The sequence below is a fragment of the Peromyscus californicus genome, unplaced genomic scaffold (genome assembly GCF_007827085.1).
Source record: "Peromyscus californicus insignis strain IS unplaced genomic scaffold, ASM782708v3 Scaffold_19__1_contigs__length_69161282, whole genome shotgun sequence".
NCBI classification, from domain to species: domain Eukaryota; kingdom Metazoa; phylum Chordata; class Mammalia; order Rodentia; family Cricetidae; genus Peromyscus; species Peromyscus californicus.
The window spans coordinates 6,000,799-6,010,383 of NW_026294491.1; the positions used below are offsets into that span (position 1 = coordinate 6,000,799).

General features: G+C 50.2%; 1 protein-coding gene across 6 annotated transcripts in view; it reads left to right on the forward strand.

The window, feature by feature from the left end:
• The window catches only part of CUNH6orf89 (chromosome unknown C6orf89 homolog), a 34,319-nt gene extending 25,013 nt beyond the window's left edge, over positions 1–9,306 (forward strand). For all 6 annotated transcript variants that reach the window (XM_052744463.1, XM_052744465.1, XM_052744464.1 and 3 more), the window contains 5 exons: positions 877–1,031; positions 1,144–1,283; positions 3,842–3,971; positions 6,009–6,132; positions 9,128–9,306. In XM_052744463.1, coding sequence (XP_052600423.1) covers positions 877–1,031; positions 1,144–1,283; positions 3,842–3,971; positions 6,009–6,132; positions 9,128–9,222 — 644 coding nt within the window. In that variant the 3' untranslated portion in view covers positions 9,223–9,306. The remainder of the gene's footprint in view (positions 1–876; positions 1,032–1,143; positions 1,284–3,841; positions 3,972–6,008; positions 6,133–9,127) is intronic.
• Positions 9,307–9,585: the final 279 nt, after the last annotated feature.

The window sequence follows — 9,585 nt, forward strand, 5'->3', positions numbered from 1 at the left end:
AACACGCTGACTCAAACAGTTTTCCATGTGCGGGTATTGGTTTAAGAAGCTGACTGTGACTCCGCCACCTTTGGTTCTAAGATCTCTCAGAACCGTCTTGTGAAACATTGTGGAAACACGCTCTTAGAGAACATAGAATTGGAAGTAAACAGGAAATAATACAATAGGTTAGGAGTGAGAAAAAAGAGGTGGTGGATACAGGACCCTCTCAGAGAAGCCAGGGAGGGGTGCCAGGCAGCTCTCTGGCATTTAACACTTGGGTCTGGGGCTCCCATTCTGACCACATTGTGAGCCCTGGAGCTGGAAGCAGCAATTGGTAGTAGCACATCCCTTCTGAGTTGAGGTGGAACACTGTCTTATGGGCAGAGGCAACCCACTGTCCACCAAAAATAGCCAGAGAAGTCTCCATCCCTTCTGCCTTAGAGTGACCCTCACCTCACTCTTCCTTCCCAGAGTCATCCTGGTCTCCACAGGGGTGCATCAGAACAAGGGTCTAGGGCCACACCAGGGTGTGGGCATGCATCAGGAGCCTCCTGGTGTGGGAGCACCCGTGTACTGCCCACCCTGGGCTGGAGACGTTCAGACATGCCAGGTCCAGGGTTGAGACAGAACTGTGTAACTGAATGCTTGTTGCAACTGTTATGCTCTGCTGAGTGATTTGATTGAGGACATGCATGTACGTGTTAAAAGATACTTTCCACAAAGTATAGAAAAGCATGCAGAGTTTAGTGCCTCTCCTTCCCAGAACCCTGTCCTCCAGACCTGCTGGCGGAGGTCTCCAGAGGGAACTGGTACTTCCCTGTGTGCTTTTGTTCCTGGGCTGCTGGGCTCCCCACTGTCCTTCTGCACCCGTCTGCCCTCTCTTTCCTCTCGCAGACTTGGACCCCTGGTCATCAAGTGACTGTGAGCAGAACGAGTCGGAGCCCATTCCTGCCAACTGCACTGGCTGTGCGCAGATGTTGCCCCTCAAAGTAACGCTCCCAGAGGACACGCCGAAGACTTTTGAGAGACTCCGTCCCCTGGTGATCAAGGTAGGCAGAAGCCAGGTTTTTCTGTGAACAGCCTGCCCATAAAAGGTAGGATCAAGCCCTGCAAAGCTGTGGTGACTCACTGTGGTCTTCTGTGTCTTTCTGTGTCACCAAGACAGGACAGCCTCTGTTGTCTTCAGAGATTCAGCATTTCTCATGCCAGTACCCTGAAGCCACAGAGGGCTTCACTGAGGGGTTTCTCACCAAGTGGTGGCGCTGCTTTCCTGAGAGGTGGTTCCCGTTTTCTTACCCATGGTGAGTCTGAAAGGTGCTTAGCTTGCATGTGAGGAAGGGGCAGGGCAGGTGTCAAAGCAGTGAGAGCCGGTACCATAGATCTGAGCAGCATATCTTCAAGTCAGCCTGCCGTGCAGTGCAGGGAGGAAGAGAACAGGGTCTCTGCCTGTCAGTCTGCTGCCATGCAGAAGCTCATGCATTAGCTACTTTCCTGTTGCTGTGATAGAACGCTGTGACCAGTGTGTATTTGGGCCTGTATTTCCAGAGGAATAAGAGTCCATCACCTGACCCCAGCAGACAGTCTTTAAACTCAGTGACACCTCAGGCAAGGCCAGCTTCCTAAGCCTCCCCGAACAGTGCCAACACCTGAGGCTAGGAAGGACGTTCTCATTCAGTCAGGAACCGATTGCAGCTGCTTAACATTTGCTCTAAGAAGGAGAGGGTCAGGAGGTTGAGGGCTGAAGAGAAAGCTTAGCAGATAGAAGAGCTGCATCCACAGCCACGGCGCAAAGCGGGAATTCTCAGCCACTTTGCAGATCCACGGCCACGGCGCAAAGCGGGAATTCTCAGCCACTTTGCAGATCCACGGCCACGGCGCAAAGCGGGAATTCTCAGCCACTTTGCAGATCCACGGCCACGGCGCAAAGCGGGAATTCTCAGCCACTTTTCGGATTAGAAGATTAGATTCAGCCAGGTTAAGCTGGTTGCCAAGCTCACTCACGATGGAAACCTGTTTGCTTTCCAGTTCCTTCTTGTGTCCTACAGAAAACATGGGCCATTCCTTAAGGCTAAGGCTCCCTCTGGCAAGAAAGAAGAGCCAGCTTCCGTGGAGAACTGGTTCAAAGGAAAATTAAAATTGCACTTTAGGGTTTTGTTGGATAACTTCTTTCTAAAATTTTTTTACATCTAAAAATTTGTATTACATTCATTCGTTTATTGTGTGCCTGAGTGTGAGTGCTCATGCTATCATGTATGTGTGGGAGGTCAGAGGCCAACTTGTAGAAGGCAGTTCTCACCGTCCATCATCCGGGTCCTGGGATGGAGCTAAGGTGACAGGCCTGGCAGCGGATAGATGCCTGTGCCGCCTGAGTCAGCACACCAGCCCCTTCGCTGGACAGTTCTCAGTGCCTCTGCCATCCGTTTCTAGTCTTTATTACGTGATTTAGATGTGAGAGAGAAGCGGGGGATACTTGCGTGCCATAGCATGTACATAGAGGTCAGAGGACAATGTTCAAGAGTCATTTCTCTCTTTCTACCATGTAGCTTCCAGGAACCACACTCAAAAAGACACCAAACATGGCAGCAGGTGCCTTCATTCACTGAGCCATCTCTTTTAGACTTGTTTTTTATTATTTTATATTGTGTGTATGGGAGGAGGTATACCTGTGAGTACAAGTGCCCTCCGAGGCCAGACGAATCAGATCCTCTGGACCTGGAGTTCCAGGTGGTTGTGAGCCACTCTACATAAGCTCTGAGAACCGAACTCAGGTCCTCTGAAAGAATAGAATAAGCTCGTAACCTCTGAGCCCTCTCTAGGCCCTCCTCAGTTGTGGGGGTCAGAGGACAGCTCTCAGAAGTTGATTCTCCCTGCCACTTGATGAGCTCCAAAGGTCAAGCTCAGGTTGCCTGCTGAGCCATCTCCCCAGCCCCCGCCTTTCTTTAAGTTCGTTAACAGGCTGCTCGGGCTGCCGTCTGTCCCCACTCTGCCGCAAAGGAAAGTCATGCTTTTTGTCCCTTTCTCCTTCCCCTGCCTCTAGCCTGCTGTTACTCCAGCTCCTTTTCCAAAGTGGAATGAGAGGATTCTCATGTTCTGTATAGCTTCAGCTGGAACTTAACATTCCACCCATACACATAACTACCTAGAGGGCGTTTCTTGGTGAGCATGTGTGGTACAGTTCATCAGTTCTGCGTGACTGTCATCATGGATCTAATACCTAAGACATGATCCTGCTGGGTAAGATGACAAATGCCAGTAATTCCAGCACTGGACTATGGAGGCAGGAGGATCAGATAAAGGTTATTGTCCTCAGCTACAATAGGAATAGGAAGCCAGCTGGGATCCATGGGACTCTGTCCCAAAAAGACCAAACAGGGTCTGAGGAGACAGCAGTTAGGAGTGCTTGCTGCTCCAGAGGACCTGGCTTTGATTCCCAGCACCACAGCATATAACTTCCTGTAACTGGTTCTGGAGGTTAGCTCCCTCTCTGGCCTCTGTGGGGGGGCACCCACATACATGTGGCATATTTACACAGACACATATATTTTATTTACTTATTGAGATAGTAAATTCACTTCCTATTCTCTTTGTAGTTCTGTTCACTGTGCAGACCAGGCTGACCTCAAACTCACAGAGATCCACCTTCCTCTGCCTCCTGAGTGCTAGGATTAAAGGTGTGTGCTACCATGCCCAACTACAGACATAAAAAATTAAAAAAGAAATGTTAAAAAAAAAAAAGAAAAAAGCATAGTCCAGCTCTTTCCCATCTGCACCTGCTGCCATTGGCCACCCTGCTCTGTCCCTTCTGCAGATGGGCCGGCTAACCTAGCTGCTGACTTGTTTCTGTTTTACACTTTTTCAGGAGGAGACCTCTGAACAGATCACAAATCTTACGGGAGCTTTTTCCTGTTTTTACCCAACTTCCATTTCCAAAAGATGCTTCCTTAAACAAGTGCTTCCTGGTCCACCCGGAACCCGTGGTGGGCAGCAAGGTAAGGGTGTTGGCAGGATCTGGCTCACTCTTTCCCCCTGTGGGATATGGGCTGAGCGATGGAGGCCTTCTCTGCATGTGGACTCAGAGAGTGAGTTGACGGTGGTCCCTACTGCAGGCATCTGGCACATTCCCAGAAATCTTTCCTGCAGATCTGTGTCCTGCTGCTTTTCCTCTTTAAAGGAGTGGGAAGTTGATCTGACATTCCTACCTCAAATCAGAGCGTAGACAGGCTGTAGATGAATAGTGTGTCACTATAGTCCCAGCCTTTTCTTTTTGTAAATAGAGAAATGGAACCTGAGAGAGAAACCTTTAACCCAACTTTAGGGGGAACTTTGAAAACCACCCACCACCAAGAGAGTCATGACAGAGACTAGGAAAGGCCAACACTTGAGGGCCTGGGACATTTGAATGGTGTTTGTCCCACCTCTTCCTTCCCATTGGTCAGGGCCAGTGGCTGGGGAGAAGCCCTTCTGTGTTTGGGTCTGTCCACTTTGGTCTGAATTGCTCTTTTGTTGAGTCCCATTCCTGAGGAAGGTTTCAGAATTGTGATTGATTTGAATAATGAATTTCCCACCTGTGGCCTTCAACCAGCTCTGGTTTGTGTCTGCAGCCTCCTGATGCTCCTTGAGCTGTCATGAAGGACTTTCAGCGCCCTGCCGCTGCTGAGTGGCTGTGTGGAGAAGGGAGGGTTGCCCTGGAGGGAAGACCTGCAGTGTAGGGAGGGGCCACGCTCTCACTGCAGATGTCACTGGTTTGGCTGCTCTGTCCAGCTAGAACTCAGGGCCCCAGTAGGATTTCATTTTCATAATTATGATAGAATTTGGGCGAGGGACTTTATCTCAGTTTTCCCACTTGAACACTGAAGTGAAGTGAAGTTTGCTGAACACAAAGGAGTCCAGCCAGAGAAGTAAATACAGCCATTCAAGTGGTTATCAAAGTCATCATGGGGTGTTCTAAGAAGGGAGTGGTCCCAAAGGCTAGGATCCTGAGAGCCTGGTTTCTTAGAGCATGTGTATCCCCACCCTGGCCCAAGCCTTCCTTCTGCCCAGCCTCACCACTCCACCCTGCTGTCCTCCTCCTGGTCCCTAGGCCCTGGTAAAGCCAAGGCCCAGTGTCCCAGGTCAGTCTTGGGATAGAGAAGAAGTAGGGTCTGGTCACTATGCAGCCCTACTTCTCCTATTCCTCAGTGTTGCCTAGAGCTGGCCCTCAGTCATCCATTCCATCCTGGGCATGAAGGGGCACAGCCTGAGCTCCTGAGTCTGTGAGTGAGGGCTGCACCTGCCTGGTGGTGGTCTTATGTCGTCTTCAGGACTACAGATGGCAGAGCATCCGCCAGTGTTGACACTTGTTCTCTGCAAGCCAGCTCAAGAGAAGAGGCCTCCTCCTGTGCCCCTGGTTGCCAGTAAAATGGCTCTGTATGGCCTTGGAGACATTCCTGGGCTGTCACTGAGGGAGGATGTTGCCCAGTAAGTCATGCAGTTCCTCTTGAGAAGAACCCATAGGTGACTGGAGAGAGGCTCAGTGGTTATGAACACTGTGCTCTTGCAAAAGACCCAAATTCAATTCCCAGCACCGACATTGGGCAGCTTACAACTCCTAGGACTCAAACTCCAAGGACTCTGGCTCTCTCTTCTAGCCTCCAAAGGCTTACAGATAATGAAATAAAAAATACTAAAAATAAATGAATAACCCAGAGAAGAAATTTTTACCAGTCTCAGTACCAGGAGATGCCATGATTAGGAGAGACTGGTTTGTTTTGTCTTTTAGAGATAATTATGAAATTTGTTATTATTCATGTTTTCCTCATTGCTCAGCCTACTAGGCCATATGTAAGGCCAGGCTTTTTGGCACATGCCTTTAATCCCAGGATTCAGGAGGCAGAGGCAGGTGAATCTCTGTGAGTTCAAAGCTAACCTCACCTACATAGAGTTCCAGGACAGACAGACTGGAAAGAAAAAGCCATTCTGTGTAAAGGGTTTTGTCCACTAACCCTCATTCTTCTCCTTCTTTCTCCTGCGCCCATTCTTTACTCCAGATGCATAAGGTGCATGACTTGTTCACTGTTGGCAGCGGGGAAGCCATGTTGCAGCTCATCCCTCCTTTCCAGTGCCGAAGACACTGTCAGTCCGTGGCCATGCCGATAGAGCCTGGAGACATTGGTATGTAGGGTCCCAGGAGGACAGAGGCAGTATTTCTAAGCATCTCACATTGCCATCAAGAAGGTTTTAGCCTTTGGGCTGAGAGATGGTTCAGCTGTTAGAGGCTAGGTTCACAACCAAAAATATCCGATGGTTCTGTCTGCTTAAATCAAAAGTAACATTTTATCAACCCAGTTGATGTATTGTGCTTGAAAAGAGAGCAGGTGAAGTAGCATGGGGAGATGTGTGCACAGTCAGCACTGAGAGTGAGGGCGTCAAAGATTGGGCCTGACGACTCCAAGTCAGAAGGGATTCTGAAGTTATTTAGAAGAATCCATCCTTTTATAGATGAGAGTCAAGTGACCTTCCCAGTGTCCCACCATCAAGTCATGTCTCAGCCTGACACAGGCATGCCAGGCCAGAGCCACGGCAAAGTCAGAGGAAACCTTCATACCTGTTTTACAAATAAGACAGCACGAAGTGAAGGGCCACCATCACATGGGTGCCACTTCTGTGTGCGTCCCACAGCCAAGTCCCGGCTCACACTGATGACCCGCCCTTGGTTCTGGCTCCATGCTTCCTACCCAGTATCCTCAGCATCTATTCCAGATCAGTCGGTTGACAACAGTCCTCTTGGCAGAAGCAAAGGTGGCAGCAGATGCCACTGGTGTCCCTGTGTGTACCCCCCTCACAAGATCTGGATCCCCTGCCAGGCTGAGGCCAGCTTCCATTGGGTTCTTTTACCATTGGCCATCAGAAGCCCCAGGGTGCCAGAACGCTCTCACCTCGGGGAAGGCCGGGAGCTGGCATTGTGCCAAGTGTGGCTCCCCATCTCAGAACCTTGTTTTATTGTAGGTGTGGGTATGACAGAAAGTGAGCAGTAATAATGGGGTCCAATGGTCCAGGCCGTGCAGGACTGCGGTAAAAGGGGAATGTGTGCGTGGGAGCAGCAGGCCTTGGTTCCTGCAGTGAAGTGGCCGTTACAGAGAACAGGCTTTGAAATTGTGGGCACACTGAAATAGGTCTCTGTCTTGTTCTCTACAAACGCTGTTGTTCAGACAGCTTCAGAGCACCTTAAATTTCCGGATTCTAGATTTCCAGGTCCCACAAGCGTCGGAATGCCAGTTAGAAAGTTCAAAAAGAGGTGACTGGCAGCTGCCAAGGAAGCTTGGATAGGCAAGAGCAGCCTAAAACACAGACGCCAGGCTCCTGGCTGGCAGAGCCGGAATGGCCAGCCACATGGCAAGCACAGAAGAGGGCAGCTGGGGCTGGAGAGGCGGCTCAGTGGTCAGGAGCACTGACTGCTTTTCCAGAGGACCTGGTTCAGTTCCCAGCACCACATGGCAGCTCACAACTGTCTGAAACTCCAAGATCTGACCCCTTCACACAGACATATATGCAGGCAAAACACCAATGCTAAGTTAATTAATTAATTTCCAAAAAAGGAGAGGGGCAGACCCTGAGGAAAGAACAAGCATGGGAGAGTGGGGGTGGTTGGCGACTGGAGCCCTGGTGGACAGGACCAGAGTCAGACCTGTTGGTGAGGAGAGGAACTGGGGGGTGACGCGGCCACTCAGGACCCGTCAGAACGGCACTGGGACAATCTGTTCTATAACTTTTTTTTTTTTAACTAAAATGCTCTTTAACTGGAAGTGGAGGGCAGGAATTCCAGATCACCAGGAATCCTGGAATGGAGACATAGTCAAGGATAATAAATATTAGGCACAGCATCAACTGTCACGGCTCAGTCCCAGAAAGGTCACATGACTTTTCCTCAGTCACCAAGAATTGGTCGGTGCCTATTCTGTGCACTCCGTGTCTAGACGGGTACCACCCGTCACATCCTGGAGACTGCAGTTGAGGGTTAGCATGAGACAGTTTTCTTTACTGCTTAGAAATTTTGCAGACAGTCTCACTGTGTAGTTCTGGCTGGCCTAGCTATCATAGGTAACCCAAGCTGGTTTCAGACTTGCAGTAATCCTTCTGTCTCAGTCTCGGGGCTAGCATTACAGGTACGTGCCACCACCTCAGCTTTTATGAATGTCTTTGTTTACTTGAGTGACTCTGGTCCTTTTGAGGTGGAGTCTGGCTGTGTAATCCTGGCGCGCCTCAGCCTTACAAGTGCTAGGATACAGGTGTAGCCCCACACTCGGCAAGAGATCCACTGTGCTGAGTGTTAGAGCATGCGGGACAGCCCTGTGAGCAGCAACAGGTCACCTTCCCACACCCAGATGGTCTAGCTCTGAGTTTTCTAGACAGTTCTTCACATCACTCCTGACCCCAGGGCTGGAAACAAGAGCATCCTGAGAAGGCCCTGGAATAGGCTTTCTGAGTTAGGACTTTGGAAACTGCTGTCTTCATGCATGGTATGCAGGATACACAGACTCTGAGAAATCATGGAACCGTGGAAGCCTCGATCTTCAGATCTTCAGGACACTGTTTACAGAGCTGTGTTGGGAAATCTGTGTGTGCTGGAGCAAATTATCTTAGGAATAGCCATGTGTTCCCCACAGAACCCATCCAGACCTGGGCATAGTGACATGCACCCTGAAGTCCTAGCATTCAAGAGGCTAAGGCAGGAGGATCCCGAGCTTGAGGCCAGCCTAGGCTATATATAACCTATCACACACACACACACACACACACACACATACACACACACACACATACTCTCTCTCAAAAAAAAAAAAAAAAAGAGGAAAGGAAAAAAAATCAGCCTGAGAACTGGTGGCTGATGGTTTCCTCATTGAAAACAGGCTGCCTTTGTGACTAGCCAAAATGTGATTCAGTTGTCCAGAGATGGTGGGGAAAACATGTCTGCATTCGGAGTGTTTCTTTGAATGTCCAGTCACAGAGAACTAGTAATTGCAAGGCATACTTCCTTAGGCTTCCGAGAGCACAGAGGCCTTTGTGTCAGATGCAGCCATCTGTAAGAGCAGCAGGACTCAGACCCGAGGCTCTGGCCAGTGTCCCTCTCCCTGACATTCACTCTTTCCTGTTGCTGTCTTCCTCCAAGGCTATGCGGGTGCTGCCGACTGGAAGGTCTACATTGTAGCCAGAGGGGTCCAGCCTTTGATCATCTGCGATGGAACCACTCTCTCAGAACTGTAGGAAACAACTGTCCCTGGGAACTTCCTGAAGAGCTGAAAACCAGGCTGAAAAGAGTCGGGAGGGGAATAAATGGCTACAACAGTTTCCTCGGGTTGGTTGCTTAGTTACCTGCCCTGGGTGCACTGGAGACAGTGGCTAGGGCCCCACCCCTAAATCTCTGTCCCGAGATTCCTCAGGGAGGGTTGCAGCCTGGCTGCTGGGCTTTGCCCACATTGTCTTCTCCCAGGCCTTCGGACACCGAGGTGTTGGAAATGGGCTGGTGGCTCCCTCTGTGGGTGTGGATATGGCTCCTCTCCTGGCTTCTTGGCAGTGGAGGGGCAGTAACAGGTGCTCACACCACATCCTTCACCAGGTGGATCTGTT